The 20,577-nt window shown below is 39.3% G+C and overlaps 3 protein-coding genes across 3 annotated transcripts; 1 reads left to right on the top strand and 2 right to left on the bottom strand.

The window, feature by feature from the left end:
• Window positions 1-5,061: 5,061 nt before the first annotated feature.
• Window positions 5,062-6,964, top strand: LOC120286603. Its single transcript, XM_039298910.1, has 3 exons — window positions 5,062-5,377; window positions 5,468-5,559; window positions 5,651-6,964. Exons 1-3 carry the CDS (start codon window positions 5,300-5,302, stop codon window positions 6,504-6,506), a joined length of 1,026 nt encoding a protein of 341 aa, XP_039154844.1. The 5' UTR covers window positions 5,062-5,299; the 3' UTR covers window positions 6,507-6,964.
• Window positions 6,965-8,973: 2,009 nt separating this feature from the next.
• On the bottom strand, window positions 8,974-13,506 carry LOC104414440. Its single transcript, XM_010025560.3, has 2 exons — window positions 12,703-13,506; window positions 8,974-9,457 (listed from the first exon to the last, which is right to left on the bottom strand). Exons 1-2 carry the CDS (start codon window positions 12,939-12,941, stop codon window positions 9,400-9,402), a joined length of 297 nt encoding a protein of 98 aa, XP_010023862.2. The 5' UTR covers window positions 12,942-13,506; the 3' UTR covers window positions 8,974-9,399.
• Window positions 13,507-16,656: 3,150 nt separating this feature from the next.
• Window positions 16,657-17,523, bottom strand: LOC104417194. Its single transcript, XM_010028506.2, has one exon. The coding sequence runs from the start codon at window positions 17,521-17,523 to the stop codon at window positions 16,657-16,659; it is 867 nt and encodes a 288-aa protein (XP_010026808.2).
• Between the last annotated feature and the right edge of the window lie 3,054 nt (window positions 17,524-20,577).

Below are 20,577 nucleotides of genomic sequence, written 5' to 3'. Positions count from 1 at the left end.
TTGGGGGTTTTTGTGGTAAAAAAATAGTTTGGATTAAATTTGTTACATGTTTACCAATTTGGGTATTTTGTAGTCAAAAATTAGTTTTTGATAAATTTTTCGCAGATGTACCAATTTAGGTTTATAGTATAAAATTAAAATAAACAGTTGACTATATTTTCTTACTTCAATTATACTAATTAATAAGCATATAATCTTATTGAATAGTTTTTTTTGGTCTAAAAATAGGAAAGGAATTGTAATTCCCCCATTTACGTGAAGCGATGGAATGCCCCATTCAATTCTGAGAGTGCAACATGGAATGCTCGTTACATCGAACCAAACACAATAGTAGTGCGATTATCAATATATAGTAATTGTTGCTACAATGAAAAATTAATACCACAAAAAAAAAAAATATCTACAAATTTACCTTTAAAAATTGCCCAAAATTGATACATTTGTGATAAATTAACCTAAACTAATTTTTTGAACCACCTAAGACACCAAAATAGTATGCTTGTGACAAACTTGCCCTCCGTCAATTTCCTTTAATTAAATTAATACTACGAAAAACCACAATCAGTACACGTGTGACAAGCGGAAGATAAAACACGAAACTAGTACATCAGTCAATAAGCATATATTATCCAACTTAATAATTTGAAAGTAAAATTTAACAAAAACTAATCGATGGTAAATTTTTTATAGATATACCGGTTTGGGGTTTTAAATTAGTTTGGAACAGATTTATTACAATTGTACCAAGTTGTTGGCCCTTCGGTCTTATTGGCGGTTCGGGACTTCTTTGCAACTGGTCATCTTCTTAAGGAGATTAATGCAACCATCCTGACCTTAGTCCCGAAGATCCCCAATGCTTCGTCTGTCAACGACTTCCGACCCATTGCTTGCTGCTACAATCTACAAATGCATTACCAAGATTATGGCTAACAGGTTAGCCGCTGTGCTGCCTTCGATCATCAGTTTACCTCAGAATGCTTTTGTTAAAGGTAGACGCATTAGTGATAACATTATGCTAGCCCAAGAATTGTTCGTAGATTTTCATCACAAACCTTGCCGGCCAAAATGCATCATTAAGGTTGACTTCTGCAAAGCTTTTGATTCGGTAGACTGGAATTTTATTGAGTTAACCTTATTGGCCTTTGGGTTTCCTCCTCTCTTTGTCCACCGAATGATGACTTGCATTCGGTCCCCCAAATATTCTATCTCCCTTAATGGTGAGCTCCATGGCTTCTTTCCAAGCGGGCGAGGAATTCGACAAGGTGACCCCATGTCCCCCTATTTATTCACCCTTGTTATGGAAGTTTTTACTGGAATTCTCAACACCCAAACTGCCAAGCTGGGTTTTGATTTCTTCTGGAGATGTAAAGCAACCAGGCTCTCTCACCTCTTCTTTGCAGATGATGTTCTATTATTCTCGGAAGCTAATATGACATCTTTGCGGCTTCTTTTGGATGGAATTCATTCCTTTGCTAGCTGGTCTGGGCTCAATCCTAACCTCAACAAAAGTGAAATCTTTCTTTCGGGTGGCCCTGATTCCCTAAGGAATGCTCTGGTGCGTACCTCTGGATTTCAGCTGGGCTCTCTCCCTTTTAGGTACCTCGGTGTACCTATTATTTCTTCAAGATTGGGCAAAGAGGCTTGTGTTTCCCTAGTGAATACTATTACTTCTCGACTTCAATCTTGGACAAATCGGTTTCTTTCTTTAGCGGGCAGATTGCGGCTAATCAAATCTGTCCTTCATTCTATTCGGGTTTATTGGTCTAGTGTATTTATCCTTCCCGCCTCGCTCACCAACCGAATTGAACAAATTTTCCGGCAATTTCTTTGGAAAGGCCCGAGCTTAGGGTCTGGGGGCGCCAAGGTGGCATGGGTGGATGTCTGTTTACCTAAGGAGGAAGGCGGTTTGGGTATTAGATCCCTTCGGGTGAGCAATATTGCTGTCATGCTCAAGCACCTATGGCTCCTTTTCACCGATAAGGAGTCGCTTTTGGTCTAAATGGATTCATTCCATCTTCTTAAATCGCAAAAATTTCTGGATTGTCCCAAGACCTACCTATTGCTCTTGGGCTTGGAAGAAGTTGCTTGGCCTTCGTGACTTGATCCAACATCATTTTAAATGGCGTGTTGGTAATGGGCTATCTGTCTCTTTTTGGTTTGATCACTGGCACCCTCGTGGTCCGCTCTACAAGCTGTTCTCTGACCGTGAAATCTACTCCTCTGGTATATCAAGACTTGCTACGGTAGCTACTGTTTTAACTGCCTTTCCCCTGTCTTCTGTTGTTGCCAGCTCTATAACTAATTGGGACGATCCCCTTCCAAACCTCAATGAGGCCAGTGACCGTCTTCTATGGCTTGGTCATTCCTCAGGAGTGTTTTCTACTGCCTCAGCTTGGTGCCTTCTAAGGCTGAAGGGTGTTGCAATCCCATGGTCGAGGTTTATATGGAGCCCCTCCTTACCTCCTCGATATCAAACCCATCTTTGGTTAATCTCCCGCAATCGACTGCCAACCCAGGTATTGTTATTAGCTCACGAGAGAATCCCTAATGTTACTTATGCCTTCTGCTCTTCTATACTAGACTCGATAGATCACCTTTTCTTTGGATGTTCTATCACTAATCTCCTTGCATCCTTTTGGGCGGCTAAGTGTAACTTACCTTGGAGGAATCTTGCTTGGAATGACAATCTTTTATGGGTTATTGAACACCTTTCCGATGCATCCTTCCACCAATCCTTGGCTCGCTTTGCCTTTGGTGCCTTATGTTATCTCATTTGGAAAGTAAGAAATAACATTATCTTCCGCAATGAAAGATTATACATCCCGGCTCTCAAGGACCTCCTTCGTAAAAGCTGTCAATGACAGGCTCTTTCTTTTCCCAAGGTCCCGGGACAACCCCGCAATAGAAGACTACAACTTAGTTGGGGCATCCCTCCCTCCATCTTTGATTGATTTGGCTCTCGCTCTTGCTGGTTGATACTTCGATAGATCTCTCCCGATCCTGTTGCGGGTTGGGTTCCCATCTTGCTGTCTCTCCTGTTCTTCTTCTCCTCTTTGCATCTTTTCCTTGTGCGGGCCACAGTGTTGTGTGCTCTTTGCCCTTGGCCGCTGTTTTGGCCTTCTTTTGCTGCTGCTTTTATCTGCAATGTATCTCTCTTGCAGCTCTTTCCCCCTTGGCCCTAGCCCCCTTCCACTCGTTTGGATATTCTGTCCTTCTGAGTGTGAGCTAGTGCCGGGCCCCCTCCCTTTGCTGTACTTCTGTATAGCTTTTTGTGCTATTGTCTATATACCTATTACCTTTTACCAAAAAAAAAATATCAATCAAACACATATTTAATGTTAATTATATTATTTTTTAACTAAATAATTTACGTTTTAACGAAAAAAATATATTGTAATATAGGTTTAAAATAGATAATTGCTCATATTTAACTAAATTTGACAATAATTAATATTCTTTAAACCTCAAACTAATACGCTCACGACAAATTTACATATAACAAGTTTTTTGACTGCCAAATACCCAAAACTAGTATGTCCATGACAATATTATCTTCCACTAATTTCCGTTAATATTATCAAATTGTTAAATTAGATGACACATCGGTTTGGGATTTTAGCCTTAATTTATCACACACGCGCGCGCGCGCACACACACACACACACACACACACACACACACACATATATATATATATATATGTATATATCAATTTGTAATTTTTCATACTATTAATCAAATTTAATGAAAACTAATAGAAAGTAAATTTATCATAAATATACTAATTTGGGGAATTTAGTGGTCAAAAAAATAGTTTGGATTAAATTTGTCACATGTTTACCAATTTGGATATTTTGTAGTCAAAAAATTAATTTTAGATAAATTTTTCACAAATGTACCAATTTAGGTTTATAGTATTGACTGTATTTTCTTACTTCAATTATACTAATAATAAGTATCAATAATTGATATTTTCCATATAATCTTATCGAATAGTTTTTTTTTTGTCTAAAAAAGGAAAGGAATTGTAATTCCCTCATTTACGTGAAGCGATGGAATGCCCCATTCAATTTTGAGAGTGCAACATGGAATGCTTGTTACGTCGAACCAAACACAATAGTGGTGTGCTTATCAATATATAGTAATTGTTGCTACAATGAAAAGTTAATACCACAAAAAAATCTCTACAAATTTACCTTTAAAAATTACCAAAAATTGATACATTTGTGATAAATTAACCTAAACTAATTTGTTTAACCACCTAAGACGCCAAAATAGTATGTTCGTCAATTTCCTTGAATTAAATTAATATTATGAAAAACCACAATCATTACACGTGTGACAAGTGGAGGATAAAACACCAAACTAGTACATTGGTTAATAATCATATGTTATTCAACTCAACAATTTAAAGGTAAAATTTAATGTAAACTAATAGATAGTAAATTTATCACATATATAGTAATTTTGGATTTTAAATTGGTTTGGAACAAATTTATCATAGTTATATAAGTTTTTGATTTTTCGTAATATCAACCATATAATAAAAATATATGCAATCTTGACCAAAGGAAGTACCTGCGAAATACAGTTACTGCCAAATGCAACATAACAATTGACCGTTTGTGTTGTTATTTGACAAATCAAATGTCGGTCACATTCATTTTTCATTAAACGGGCTAAATAATCAAAATTACTAAGGGAACGAGTTATCCCTGATGCTGTAAAGAATGTCACATATGTTATGTCATATCAAATTTGAATCACTTTTTCAGATATCCCATGTTGTCTAGTTGTGCATAAAGTCTAAATATAATGCATCCGGAAGTAAGGATTTTTTTTTTTTTTGTCCTAGGAAAATATATATTCATTTTGGAAGGAAGAAAAAGTTCCATGGGCGAAAAGAGAGGATGTAACCAGTAGCAAAAAGCAAGCCGCCAAGCTGTCAGACAGACAAAAGCTGGATTTGTCTCGTCTCCTTCATTAAATAAAAAAAGCCTCGAGCGCCCACCACACCACCTCTCTCTCTCTTCTCCTTCATTATGAGACTCCAACGTTCCCTTTTTCAAACGCCTTGGAGCCACCCCCCAAGATTTCAAACCCTCTCTCTCTCTCTCTCTCATCATCAAATGCCCGTCACGCACCGCAGAACGCCACGCAGTCTCTCTCGGTCTCTCTGTCTGCCTCTGTTCCTTGATGGGCTCTCTTCATTTGAGGCGAACTTCTCCTCTTCCATGAAGATCTTCAAGCCTTGAGGAAGACACTCCCTCCCTTTGTGAGACTGAGCTTCTGCCGTTTGATGGGGTGCTTTCTTGCGTGTTTCGGGCTCTCCAAGAAGCGGAGGCGCAGAAGAAAGCCGATCCATCCTGGAGACCAAGTACATAAGACCCTTTTTTCTTTAAGTCCAGAGCTTCCCATTTTGACCTTCCTCTGTTTCGTGATCGATGTGTTTTTGGGTTGTTCGCAGGTTGGCCATGGGAAGTATGAGCCTCTCGATAACTCGTCCCAACTAGATCTGGAAATCGGCCAGGACTCCAGCACCTCGACTTCTTCCTTGAGGTTAGTCGAATCTCTCTAGCAAAGGTTGCTTGAATTACTGATTCGTTAGGACGGTGCTTATGGTTTTGCATATGCTTTTGGTTTTACATAGCAAGAAACAATCTAGTGCGAAGACACGAAAGAAAGTCCGGTTCAACTTGAATGTCCAGACCTATGAGCCTATCCCGAATGCGGATCCTTATTTCTCGGATAGCGATAAAGAGGGAGATAAGAGAAGACCCGATGATGAAACATCCCGGCTAGATCCGTCCCCGACGCTACTCGACGAGGGTTCAATCGCTTCGGCAGGTGCTCGCAATTCAGAGAACTATAGGTATCAGAACTGCAGGGACTGCTCTGATGAGGAAGATGAATTGCTCGACGACGACAGCGATTTCGAACTCGAAGATGAGGATGATGATATAGGCAGTGACGAGGATATTGACTTCTACGGCAATATGCAGGATTCTGGAATGAGCCAGAAGCAAATTCCCCTGCAATTCAATTCCCCAGTGTCTTCGAGTATGAAAGAGCAAGTATCTCTGTGGCGGTCAGATTTGGACAAAACTGAAACCCCAATATCATCCCATCATTCCATGAGTGTCCTAGAAACGAAAACTCTGAACACAAGTGAAAATGCTCGATGTAGGACTCAGTACGTTGATTCTGTACTAAACCCAGTCGAAAATCTTGTGCAGTGGAAAAGAATCAAGGCGAATGCGATGCAGGTTAAGCACCAGCTCAAGGAGAATGTAGCATTGGAGAAACAATCTAGCACGCCATTTTCACCGAATGCTAGCTTTAGTCCCTCAGCTTCCTCTTTGGGATCCAATCCAGTTGCTTCTAAATCTAAACCTCTTGGCACGGTGAACACGAGCCTTTCAAACTGGTTGGTCTCGTCCAATGCTGTCCCGTCCAAGAATGCACCTGTTAGTAAGAGCAGCGCCATCTTATTCAAGACCGTTTGATCGAAGCAAAAGCATGTTTCATCAAGCTGACTTCATTCATCAACAGATGGGATCGAGATGAACTTCATGGGAATCTAAGGAATAACAAGGAAACAGCTGATGAAACACCGGTCTTCTGTAATAAAGCAATTGCACATGGCAATACAATTTGACAACATTGTGTTTAGGATTTTCATCCATCATCCTGGATAAAGACAGTAACCTTCAGTCACATACATGCCATCATCCGATATTTTGTGTGTTTTGAGTCATATTCTTTGCCTCTTAAAAGGCAACGATTGTTTATCTGCTCTCTGCTTCTTGTTTGTGAGAGAGAATTGGTCTTTTTTTCGCCTTAGGGTATTTGGGGGGGTGCTTGACTACTTCTGGTTGTTGTTATTTTGTTGGTGATGATCATATCTTGTTTGATTGTCTTGAACTGCCAAGAGGGTTGACTATGAATTTCAACATGAAACCAATATTCTCAGCATCATAGTTCATCTGTTTACATCTGAACTGAAGATTCGAAATGAATATAGAACCCAGTTCGGACAACAAAATTTCTGCAAAATCACACACATTTGAGATCCATGTTTTATTCTCCTAATATCTCTGTTAATAGAATGAAAGGACGACTGTCGTACTTCAGAATCATCGCCATTGTTCCACGTCAAGCATCTCAAACAAAGTATTGAGTTCTGATCATTCCTCACTCAAGGCCTATTCTAATTACCAAACTCAAAAACATTCTCTCGAGATGAACCCAAAAGCGAGGATTTTATGCTTCACTCATTCCTGAGGTGCTCCGGAAAAAAGGACTTCGGCAGATACAAATTTGAGATTAGTCCATGACACTCGAATGTAAGCCAGAAACCCAAAAGAACAATGACCACGGTTGGTAGCTCTTTGGATTATACAGTGCTTGATATTTGTTCAAATGAAGGTATCCGTTTCAAGAGGCTCTATATGCTTTCAACTAGCATAGGACTCTTGCACGGATGTGTACTTGGGGCCATCAGGACCGTTCATTTTAGAAGAAAAGAAGGAGAACCGTACGATTAGACAAACACAATATAACTGGGAACACGGTGTCCCTACCTTGAAAATAAATTTCAACAGAAGTAATTTTCAAGAAAACTTAGTAGCAACTAATTTCAGAATATTCGCTTTTCGTCTTAAGAAGTTGCTCAACATTTACTAACTCTACTCGAGCATTGGGTTTAAACTTTTATAATGGACTATAAAAAAAAAAAAAAAAAAATTACTCTCCAACTCCGAAATCGACATTTCACCTTGAAAAGTTGCTAATGATTGACCGAATTAGTACTACTTGCTTTTGTTATAGAAGAAGCTATTAAACAATTTGAAAACCTACTATTCTATTTTATACCACCAAGGTGGTTGCCCTAATAATTAAAGGTTACTTGTCTTCTACAATATCATAAATTCGATTCACATCATGAGCGAATATCTAAATGACTCATGCTACATTGCTTAGCAGTGGCATGCCTTGTATGGTGAGACTTCCTAGTTGCTAATTACTTCATGAGGTTATGGAAACATGCTCACCAACTTTAAACTCTCGGATCGCAAGTGGTTTATTACTGTTGCAAAGGTTCAAATCAAATTTGCAAAATAGATATAAGACCCTTACATTGACGTCCATAATGGGCCCGTAGCACCGATTGCCCCCTCTTCGCCCTTTTACTTATAAAAAGAAGTTGACAACTTAATTTTCTGTGTGGAAAAAGTACTGACCACGTTTAACAAATACTAACTATAATGTGATAATTATAAAGTTACTCATGACTTTGGGAAGTTGACAAATTTTTAATTACTCACAACACAGAAATTATATTCATATAAGAATATATATATGTGTGTGTATACACGCGCGTGCCCGCGCACTTACTAAGATACCACCTATTAATTGATGGAATCTTATGCCTGCTAAGAATTCTTGATTTGGATATAATATGTTCAAATCACATCATCTTCCGCCTAAAGTAATCTTCCACCTAAAGTAATCTCAAGGATCACGAGGATCACGTTTATCACCGAGGAGCCGCCTTCCCATGAATGTTAAATGGGCTAATTCTTTTTCCCTATTTTGTTTAGATGAGCGGTCTTATCCAGCATACTTTTTGAGAGTTTGGTGATCATTATAAAGGGTTGTTAATTTTCTTTTAAATGTAAATGAATTCTAATATGTTTAGTAAATTTTAAAACAGAAAATCATTTAACATTAATATGGGTTCGTAAGGTTTTACTTCCTAGAAACATTCGTGAGTGATTAGTAAATCTCACATGTTGATTCTGGATTCTTTGCAGAATTAACATTTCCAGCCTGAAGAACTATAATGCTAACAAAGAGTATGTTGAAGTACACCATGCTTCCATAACTTTGATGAATTACACCACACAGCAAAACAGATCAAGAGAGAGAGAGAGAGAGAGAGAGAGAGAGAGAGACAGCCACACACACATGTATATGTATATATATGTATTTATGTATTAAGCAAAAAATAATGGGTGGCGACATGGTCATAAACTCAGTATTGCGTCTTTCTTACCATTGAGAATCCTCCTGCATGGTAATCTCAGCGTTCAATTAGACTCATACTCGAGCGAATGCGGTATGAATTCACTTGTAATGTATTTTATACATAGTATTTTGCATCCTAGGCTATCAAGATGAACCCAACACCTTATTTCCTCATGTGAGGAAAAGCACTACTCTTCCTCTTTTTTCGTAGCCGTAGTCACCAGAAGACTCATGATGTCGCAGAAAACAATCTTGGTGGAGGCAATATTCATTGCTTGCCATTCCCGAACCACACAATCATCCTTGACAATAAGTGATGGTGTTGACATGGCCAATCCGTCATGTGTGGTGAGCAAGAGTAATACGCTTCTACATTATGGTACATACGCAAGAATCATTATCGTCATCGTCACTGTCGCTTGGCTCACTGCAGGACCAACAAGGCAATGCTTATCACAAGGCATCAAAATCAGGGAAAAAGCAATAAAAGTCAAGTAACATCTGGAGAAAGATGAAGTACCCAAAAAAAAAAAAAAAAAAAAAGAACTAGGGAGTTCACTCAACTGAAAAAAGACCACAAAGATTGTTTAGATGAGATTATTTATACAGCATACTCGTTCTTCATCATTTCTTTTTCTGCAATGGGTGAGAGTTCCAAGCATCCACAGATCTGATTTTATCAAGCAGGGAACAATGAATCTACAACCACCACCATCGCTTTCGTTTGGCTATTATTAATGCCAACAGCTTCCTTCTTGAGTACCCCTAATCTATTTTCTGCTTAATTGGCATAAAGGTGCCTATGCATCATATGTGGACAGAACTCAGATGTATACTCGAACTCAAAGGCAAGGAAGCATATTCAAAAGCAAAGAGATTGAAGGGAGGAATCTGGTGATCTGTTCGCCAAGTTTGCTTCAGGTTATATGCAGTTGAAAGGATGCACTCATCCTCAGACAGATTAGTTTATTTAAGAAAACGATGACCGATTAGAGATGGAACATGTATCACCACTTTTCTGCAGGCAGGAAGAAAATTAGGAAATAAGAAGAGTACAGCAACTTGTGCAGACATTTTTAATGACAATGGATTCCTAATAGACACCCAACCCACCATACACTACTATTGCAGCAACTTTTTCACAGACAAATCAAACTGTGTTGACTTCTTCTTAGGAGAAGATGAGTCTCTGGCCATCAAATTCCATGTCTCTTATTAACTAAATGCAGAAGCCAAATTAAGCTGGGACATCCAGAAAAATGACAATTGTCTTTTTTCTTCACTACATTTGGCTCATCATTAGTTGGTTTTTGATTTTCAAGGGATATTTATGGGCCTATGGTTAATATGAAGACCTACTACTCTCTTGTTAGTAACATAAGGATAGGCTTTCCTAAATTTTTCATATCCATTGTCTATATTTCCTTGCCTTTACCCTTTTCTATCTGATATATATACATGTATATCACATTTGAACTTCACTAATGCTTTTCAATTTAGTCATATGAAGAGTGCAAGGACAATCCACATGTTTCACATATAACTTGCTGCCAGCAACAATTTCGTTACAGCTTTACAAGATTAGTATTACATGCACGAATTCAGAAAGATCATTAAACCTGTGAGGGTCACACCTTCCAATAAATTAAACATGAAAAGAAAGCAAATTGACATCGCAGAACATATATAGCAGTCCAGAACAAGAGCTGACCAGTGGACCAGTGAGAAGGCACATCCTTTCAAAATTAAAGCAACAGATCTGTTTGATCATGAGCATCAAAGCAACCATATGCAATGTGAAGGATCAGATAAAACCATTCATCATTTGGCACTTGTAGAATCACTATCTTCCCTCCCCTTACTTAAAAAGTCATCACATTCCCCATTCCATTATGTCATGCTTTCATTCAAGTGTAGGCACTCAATTTTGTTTGTGGCCATACTTAAGGAGATATTGATTATGGTCCAAAAGGGTTCACGCATTGCTTAATGTCTGCTTCATTTTTATGAGAGCTAGGTCAATCTCATCATCATCTACTCTCGGCCATAGATTTCAACAAAAAAAATTCTCCACTATGTCTTTGCAGGTTTGAATATTAAATCTTCCCAGGTACATGGAGAATCCTTATATATTCGAAGTGATGACGCAAATCAACCCTCGACCAACATAACTAGAAGCCTCTAAATACCTCCTAGGTTGGCATTAAAATAACAGACCTTACTGTCAACATTCATTTAACAAGGACAAAAAGACTGATAAGGAGGTCTTAACAAGATAAATTATGCAATTTAAGGCCTTCTTTCTCCTCAAACATCGTAATCTGCGAATTCTCTGGTGCAGTTTTCAATAATCAAGAAAGCTCAATGTTTTAACAGTAAGAATCCAAATCTAATGAAAATTGTAAGGGAAAAGTAGAGACTGCTAGAAAGCATGTCTAGCATCGACCTTTCCACTGTAGACCATGAAAAAGAGTTCCATTGATCTATTTCAGTGGAAAAAGCTAAAAACCTTCTTACAAGCAACTGGCCATTGTCACAGAGCAACTGGCCATTGTCACAGAAGACGGCCCAATCATATGGTCACAATGTCTAAAAGAGAGTCAAGCTTCGGCCAATCCTTGACTAGCCCTAGATATATTGGCTTCTCAATTTTATTGGATTTCAAATCTATTGTTTAATAGATAAGCTGACAAGTTCCAGACATGGGAAAGCATAAACTGCAAATGTATTACGAAACTATTAAACAGGTGAAGAGAGAAACAAATTATGTAGCGCAATAATGGAAAAATCTTGACCGACCTTGCTTCAGTTAAGCATCACTAAAGCTCTAGTTGCTCAAACAAGTTAGTTTATTAATTATAACAATTTAGATTACACCACCTTACCAAGATTTCCCCTCTAAGTGGAGGCGACCACATGGATCCTCTTAACCCATTGAGCTTTTGGTTATACTGTGTTCACCAGTAATATTAAGTATAGACAAACAAACAACAGTTAGGTACTTCCCGTTCTCAATTACTAATATGAAACCATTGCAAGCATGAAGTCAAATTGTAGTTATGACAGCAAATATTAACTTGCCATGGCATACTGAACTAATGGTATTACAACTATTCATTTCCAACCTTTGGCAAACTGAAATATCAAAGGGAAAACGATATTAAGAGGAACTTTTCTCCTTCACCAATGGAGACTGCCATCAAAGGTCAAAATCCTCTTTCTTTCACACTTTTAGACTGTACTCAGAACCAAGCACCAGCACCGGAATTAGAATATCACATCACATAACTTCTGTTTATAGTTGCAAGAAAACCTCAAAAGTCACTTTACTAAGCTTTCTTAGCTACATCATCCCTAGTAAGGCCGGATACAAGACCAGTACTAACCAGTCAGCACCCTGCACACTTATTGTAAGATCATAACAACTATTTTCTCTGTTTTCTCACCTAAGAAGATAATAAGAACCATAAATCCTGCCCTTAATAGCCACCCACCACAATTTGAAGAACCACAATTACAACAATAGTGTCTAAGCTTTAATAAGATTGAGGCAGTTCATCCTAGAAAACGCAACATTAACCCTCCAGAATAAAACTTATAATCACAAACATGACAGCTTACAGACTTTTAAGAGCACATTCAAACATTTAACATACTACTAATGTGTCATACCTCGGTTGAAACTCCAACACCTCGGTGAGACTGTTGCCGTTGCTGTCATTCCACTGCACCTTCCTCCTAGTCTTCTCGGAGCTTCTAATCATGCCACCACGTCTCGGCGGCAACAACGACTTCACCTCACTGTCCTCTTCTACATCGCCATGACCCTCATCCTTTCCAGAGTCTACATCACTCACAGGCTTCACAGGCTTCTCATGGTAGCCATTTACATCCTTAGCGATCTCACCCATCAACAGTTACACCGCTACTTACAACAGGACCACCAAAATTTCTTCTGATGCCGAGTCAAAACCCACTTTAAAAAACCTTAAGCAAAGACAAGATGTGCCAGGTCTTCGGGCTGAAAGGAAAACCCATTTGCCCAAATTGCTTAAGAATCACGCGATCACAAAGAACCGACACCCCCAATCCAAAACATGGCGATCATTTTGGAGGGAGGCGTTAAAAACTATAAACCCAAAGCACGCAAAGACGAAAGTCAACGCCCGCTTCTTGACCCGACCCCTTGAGCTAATCGCCGAAGAAAAAAACCGAAATGGGCAACGACCCAACAATCCCCAGGCGCCGGAAACGACGACAGAAACGGAAAGCCCCCAAATTTGCAACTTCAGATCGAGTTGATCTAAGAAACGAATGCTAATCTCGAACTTGGGATATGAAAGATTGCCCTCCGACACGGACGAAAACAGCTAAAACCCAAGAACCCAGAAAGGAACAAATGCAAGATCGTTATGGAGCCTCGAGTTGGAAGCGGTATGCTCTGCATTCGATCGAAATGAAGGGGAAACGAGGGGACGAATATGCGCCTTTATGATGACGAAAAGGAAGCTGGGGGAAATGGGAAATGAAATAAAATATGGAGTTCGGGTTGGTGGAGGACACGTGAACATAAATTGGTCTTCGGTCTTCGTGGCCTGCGGGGCCCCGTCTCAAGCTAACTTTCTCCCATGGTGTTCGCGCTGGTGACGTTAGTTAATATCGTTAAAGTAGAGACCGCGGAGAGACTTGGAAGATCTAGCATGGCGTGAATTCTCTCATAAGGTGCATCTATTAGGCCCGTCAATCGGTTCGGTCGGGTTGAAAATAATCGGCCCAAATTCACTCATTTGCATGAAATCGAACTTATCTTTTTATCATAAATTATTGTCCCATCAGTTATCGAAATTTGTGGTATGCATGCACATTGATCTTAACTATTAGGATCTTTGAATTCGATAGATTCCAAGTGAGACCCGCCAACATATGTTAGGAATGTTAGGATGTCGTCGAGGGTCCAAACAAATTGTTGCACAGTCCTTACTTTTTCTCATACTCATCTATCCGGACAGCTAGCCGATCATAGTACATCGTACTGTTGTTTGAAAGACAGGGCTACTTGAGTAGAGCTTCAATTTTAACGTGTGGAAATTGCTTCGTTAGAGATTGCAGACATTATCAGAGCAAAAATATCTTGAAGATGCTGGAAGGCAGAGAAAATTGCAAATGTGTAAATAAGCGAGTTACGTACGGATAAAGGTCGACTAAAGGGAAACTCAATTCTTGCAGCAGCAGCCAGTGACCATAAAATCAAGAGATAATCATTGAAACGCTAGTCTCAAATTGGGCTATTGACAGAATCATCTGATAGACTGGAGTCCATACTTTCGAAAAACAAAGCTCGGCATAATCAAAATCAAAAGTTCCGATCAGTTGTTTCTAACAACTACTCTTCTTTCATATGACCGTCTGACACTCAAAAAATTGTGGTATAAAAAGCCGCTTAGGTAGAGAGGGTGATAACGACACTTCACCCTAAAAAGAAAACACCAGAAACAACCTCAGAAAAAGAGTATGATGAAAAAGACAGCAAACCTGGATTGATTGTTAACTTCATTCAACTCTAAAAAATAAATATTTAGAAATCAATTTATAACCACATCTAGCTGACTATTTCATAAGTCAAAAGCGTGGAAAAGTCAAGCTAATTGACCCATGAATCCTCTCAAGGCCCCTAATCTACAGCAATGAAGAATGGTTATGTTCGGCAAATGAATGCAAGAAGAACCATACTACTTCACGTGTCTTATTTTCTGAATAATGATGAGCAAGAACCAGGAAGGTAGGTCTAGCCAACTGAGAGCTTGGAAGGAGCAAGCGACTGCTCTCCTTGTAAAGTAAATTTGGCAATGTAACAGTAAGACACTCCAGAGGTGGGCAGCGAAATGATGATGGATAATCCACCATACTCACCACGAGAGAACCTGGTCACTCCCTAATGAAAATGTAGAAGTCTAGCAATGTAGAATGAATTCAAAAGGGAAAGCTAGCAGCCTAGCAATTTGTGGCATAAGCACAACTGACTGAGACCACCTCCATCGCCATCAGTCCAATAGGTAGCAAACACACCTCGCTAAAGTTGTCCAACCATTATAATGACATAAATTGGCTTGACTCCTTTCACTGGAAATATTTAGTAATCTAAAACTTCTGGTAAACAGAAAAATCACAGAGGTCACATAAGCAGTTGAGAGGAACCTACCTGTAATTCTACCATTATGTTCATCAACCTTTTCTCCAGCTCAAATTGGCATGTTGGCTGACTCAATCTATAATGACAAGGCGCTTTCTCTGAACCAGCATGTGTTGAGAGAGGTTTGGCCAAAAACCCATAGTAAGAATGTGTCCTTGATGCAGATCAAACAAATTGCCTTCTTTGACAGTTGGGTGATTGAGTGGAGATGGATTTGTATCTCAAAACTCTAAGATCATGAAATAGAAAAAATCTTTACCAAGAAAATCAATACAATCATTTACAGAATCCAAGTTCATGGGTTCAGCCTGACAGTCTACAATTGAAATCCCATATCTCCTTCTGCTGCAGATTATACCTTAATCACACCAAAATAGTAATCCACAAAATTCGGTACATCTAATTAAACATTCACAACAATTCTGCATGAAACTATACCTTTGTCCTCCAGGATCTTCTGAAAAAAAAAATCAATACAATATGTATGTCCTAAATAGCCTTTCATAAAAAGAGTTGCCGTTAGGCCTTTCCCCTTCAACTGGTTTTTCGAAACATCAGATTATCAGAGAATCTTAATTGCTCTCCTGATGAATCACCATTCCTGTTTCTAGGAAGGTTGGCATTAATCAGCCATTAGACTTATTGTCATCAACCCTTTAAACAAATGTGTCATGTGCAATGAGAAAAAAATGTTCCATTTAAATCTTAAGCATCTCATCAACTCTCATTTAAGATTTATCAATGCTTCAGTTGAGTCAACCCACTGTGGCCATGAAACTTCTACCACAGAGTTCATAATGAAGTTTGGGAAACAATTTCTAGAACTTTCCACGAGACACAATAAAACCCAATTTTAGTAGATCTTTAATAGCTTTTAAAGAACTAGATTGCTCCCAAATGTAACACTAGCAACTGTACGTGGTGGTGATGCATAATTGATGATGCCACAAATGCAGTGCTGAAGACACCAGAAATGTACTAATCAAACCAAAGGGCTTACTCCGGTTGTCTAACTGATTGATTCTTCATATTCTTACTCGTTTTTGGAACCATTTTTCTGCCTAGTTGCAGGGCACACGATTGACGTGTGAACCAACTAGCAGAACTTTTAATGTAGGGTATATACATGAGTGAAGGACAAACATTACATATTAACCACAAGATCCATATGCGTAATGGTCCCATGGAGCAAGTGGTAGCCACGAATTGTGATTCCCTATTTCCTCTATAAGGTGCAATCAGTCAGACTTGAACAAACGAGTCTTCATTTGTTGGCAACAAGTCACTTAAGCAAAATTTCTAGTAACTCTATTCATAGCAAAACAAATTAATGATTTAATAGAATCAGTTGCTCCTTGCCGACCATGAACAGGCAAGAGTAGCCTACCTAAATGAAGAGAAGAATTACAAAATGAAGGAGCAACTATCAGTGACCTTCATTCCAGCTCAAATTCAGGTCCCGGCCGCATCAACATGCTCTCCGATTCAAGCTGAGCCAGCAATGGCCCACTCGCATCGCCGAATCTCAAATTCCGATTACAGGACAACAACCCAAACAGCCCGAAGCCGACAACGACGACCCCAATGGCATGCACGATAAACAACAGATTCATCAGCGCAACGCCCCGCAGACTATCCTCCTCAAGAGCACATTTCACATCAAGATCCCACTGTCCCGTCGAAACCCTCAACTTGTGACACCCCTTTAAGGCAAACATATCAGTACCCAAATTCAGCCCAGCTTGCAAAGCCCAAGTCCCCTTGAGCACCAGACCAGACGACAACAAGTACTCTGCAAAGAACGCGGATGGCCTCACCCCCAAGTACAAGCAAGAACCGGCACAAACCAGACTCAATTTCCCCAACAGCTCATACACGGGCTCGCCCAGACCGCCAACCCCCTTCCCGATCACCGAATACTCCACCAAGAACGCGACACCCGCGACGACAAACACGTACCCTTCGCCCACCGCGGCGCCGTCGACGTACTCCTTCAGGATCACGAGGACGAGGAGGGCCCAGAAGAGGAAGACGGCGGCGGACTGCTGGAAGAAGGCGAAGCGGTAGGTGGGGTGGCCGGAGAAGGTGAGGAAGAGGAAGAGCTCCGAGAAGGAGGCGATGGGGAGGGCGAGGAGGAGGGCGTAGAGGTCGAGGTTCTTCCACCTGGGATCCGCGAAGTACCAGGGCTTGGATCTGTAGGAGGAGGGGCTCTTGAGGTAGAGGGAGTAGGAGCAGAGGAGGCGCCGGAGGCCGACGGGGAAGAGGAAGAGGAAGGCGGAGAAGTGGGTGGCGAGGGACGCCATTTTGCACTCGATCGTAACCCGGCGGTCGTCGGCGGCGGCTGCGGCGGCGGCGGTTCTGGCTCTTGATGCGGGGCGGTGGGAACGGTGATGGCGTCAGTTGGAATTTTTCTTTGGGAGTGGTTTGGGTTTGGGGGTGCAGGTGTGCAGTCTGCACGACGTCTGGCTCCGTTGCGTTCGTCTCCTGGGAAGAGAAGGTTCTCTGATTTTTTGTTGTTATGGCCAAAAGACAAAAATAATATATGAATACACCCAAAAATAAAAATTAATACCTTGAAAGACCATAATTTAATACACATGTGACAGATTTAGCTCAAATTATTTTTATGACTACCAAAAACTCCAAACTAGTATAATTTTAACAAATTTACTCCAAACTAATACACTTGTGACAAATTTACCCTATATTAGTTTTCGTTAAATTTCATTGTCAAATTATTAAGTTCAATAACACGTGACAATTAACTGGTATATCAATTTGAGATTTTACAATCCATTTATCACAATTTAAAATTTTTATGATTTTTTTTTGTGGTATTAATTCAATTTAGTGGAGGATATATTTGTCACAAATTAACCGGTTTGGGTTTTTATGGTCAACTAAATTAGTTTGAGGTAAATTTGTCATAAATGTACCGGTTTATAGTTTTTTATGATCAGTCGGGTAAATTTATCACAGGTATACTAGTTTTGGGATTTTAATGGTAAAAAAAATAATTTTTGGTAAATTTATCACGAGTGTACTAATTTAGAGTTTTTTAGGATATTAACCAAAAAAAAAAATCAGACAAAACATCTCCTCAAGCAAAACAATAAAAAAGATAATGACACAAACAGCCGGTGAACAAAAAATAATATGCGAAATGACGTTATTTTACCCCAAAATTATTAATTGAATTTGATTAAAAAGGAAGGGGCAGCATTTGAGGGCCTCTATATACGGACTACGTTCAAGATAAGAAATATGCAAAAGAGAGAAAATGTGAAATTTTTATATATTTTGGTGTATTCTGATGGGAGAGTACATAAGGTATATTAATCAAGGATATGCACAATTACAAAGAGATTGGAGAATAGGTATGGAAAATTAAAGGAAATATATTAAATATCTCTAGAACCTATCGCAATTATCTCTAATATCCTCTCAAATGCAAGGTGAAATTGAAAAAGTCAACTTGCCTGTTGATAAAAGATCCTAAAAACACCTGGTGTATTACTGAAGCGGTTCGATGTGCTGAAGAGAGATTAGGCAAAATGTTGACTTGGCTGCTTAAACGGATATTATATGTTGCTATGACCACTGCACAGGCTCCGTGACAAGGGGCTATCTTCCCTGCAGGAGGCGAAGGCTATCGTAACATAGGAGGCTATCATGACTGATTTTTCGACTCTGCGATATCAAAGCAAGTTGATATGCTTATTGGACTAGACGAACTATGTTAAGGATCGACGTAGAGAGATATGGATGTTAGTAATTATTGAAAAAGAGAAGGACATAAGATAAGAGATGCGCAACAAGTGCGCACATGATGCAATGTGCACCCTATGTAACTCAAAAGATATAATACCAAGATAAGTGAAGCTCTAATACCAAGATAAGAAATATGTGAAAGAGAGAAAATGTGAAATTCTTATATATTTTTATGCATTTTGTTTTAAAAAATACATCGCCTATTTATAAATTTTATTAGGTAACTATTTAACTAACACATCAATCAAGAATATATGCGACCAAAAGAATATATGGAGAATCTTCTTTATATGTGTGTACCATCACAAGGAAGATAAAAATCAAAGAAAATATTTAAAATATTTCTAGGGAAAATCATATATATCTATTAAAGTTCATTTTCTTATAGGAAAACAGGCAGGGCTAGAATGTGTGTTGGATGACATCAAATTTAAGTCCTTCGACCAAACACCGCCCCCCCTCCCCCTCCTTGCCCCCAGAGCACTCTCAACAAATTCCCTACCTTTTTCTACCATGAACATCCCAAATCTCTTGATCCATTGTGGTTTTCGGGAGCACATGGCTATCACGGTTTGATCAAACGAAAGAGACCATGAGTGAAGGAGAGTATAGTGCTATAGCAACCAGTTCGTGGATTTGGTCTGCCATCACAGGCTCGTCCAAGTATGACTAGGAGCAAAATTGAGTTGAGCTACTTGCGAATAGCTTTGGCTTGGATCGATGGTTGCTCAACATTGAGTCGTTTGATTTCGAGTTGACCTCAAGCTTGGCATTGAAACGGCTCATCTTGATTATAGAATGAGTGTTGCCGTGCAAAGCACAGCATAGAGATTATAAGAAATTCCATGTGAAATAACTAATGAGATATTGACAAGTTAATATAATTAGTTGTGCCCTAATTCACTTGTTTGAACTTTTGAGTAAAAATGAAGATATAACCCGATATATTAATGAGTTTGGATATGAACCCTCGATAATGATGAGTAGTGGCCATCTGAACAAACATAACCATAAATTGGTGATCACTTTTGATGGGCTTATAAGCTTACTTTGGTCCAAAGTGGCTTACCGATGATTAGGAAGAAGGAGAGAAACTTGCTTCCGGAGTGGATTTAATGTTCCGTTGAATAATGGAGAACTTGCATCGTTCTTACTTACCTCAATTGCGGAGAGTAAACTCCACGCAACGCAAAGTCCATCCCCTACTTCTGAATTGGATTTGTCGGTGGTTGTGACTTTTCTCCTAGAAAAACATTTACGACCTCCAATTGCTCTATGGAGTCCCTTGCCACCATGTGAGCTTATATTCAACAATCAAAGTTCAAGATCCTCCAATAGGAGGGTAGATGATGGGTAAATAGTGTTATGGCATTTTTCTTCATTGACCCGGTCCACAAATATCTCAAACATAACCCCACATCTTTGTTGGTAGAGTCAAACGACTTTATTGATCTTTCGTTAAATTGTCAAAAGAAGTACTGGGAATTTGATAAGAGAAGGATAAAAAAGCTTCAGAAATGAGCAAGTGAGTTGACTCAGCAGGATCGGTGAAACATGTCTCTCTTATCAAAGCCGTTAAATTTATC

The sequence above is a fragment of the Eucalyptus grandis genome, chromosome 8 (assembly GCF_016545825.1).
Source record: "Eucalyptus grandis isolate ANBG69807.140 chromosome 8, ASM1654582v1, whole genome shotgun sequence".
Lineage (NCBI taxonomy): Eukaryota > Viridiplantae > Streptophyta > Magnoliopsida > Myrtales > Myrtaceae > Eucalyptus > Eucalyptus grandis.
The sequence above is the reverse complement of the archived record's forward strand: the minus strand, read 5'-3'. Positions and strand labels throughout refer to the sequence as shown.

Excerpts from the sequence above, each read along its gene's own strand:
- LOC120286603 (XM_039298910.1), top strand. The coding sequence starts at position 5,300 with ATGGGGTGCTTTCTTGCGTGTTTCGGGCTCTCCAAGAAGCGGAGGCGC. Across the intron at positions 5,378-5,467 it reads CGATCCATCCTGGAGACCAA|GTTGGCCATGGGAAGTATGA; the intron begins GTACATAAGACC and ends GGTTGTTCGCAG. Across the intron at positions 5,560-5,650 it reads ACCTCGACTTCTTCCTTGAG|CAAGAAACAATCTAGTGCGA; the intron begins GTTAGTCGAATC and ends GGTTTTACATAG.
- LOC104414440 (XM_010025560.3), bottom strand. The coding sequence starts at position 12,941 with ATGGGTGAGATCGCTAAGGATGTAAATGGCTACCATGAGAAGCCTGTG. Across the intron at positions 9,458-12,702 it reads GTGTTGGAGTTTCAACCGAG|TGAGCCAAGCGACAGTGACG; the intron begins GTATGACACATT and ends TTGGTCCTGCAG.
- LOC104417194 (XM_010028506.2), bottom strand. The coding sequence starts at position 17,523 with ATGGCGTCCCTCGCCACCCACTTCTCCGCCTTCCTCTTCCTCTTCCCC.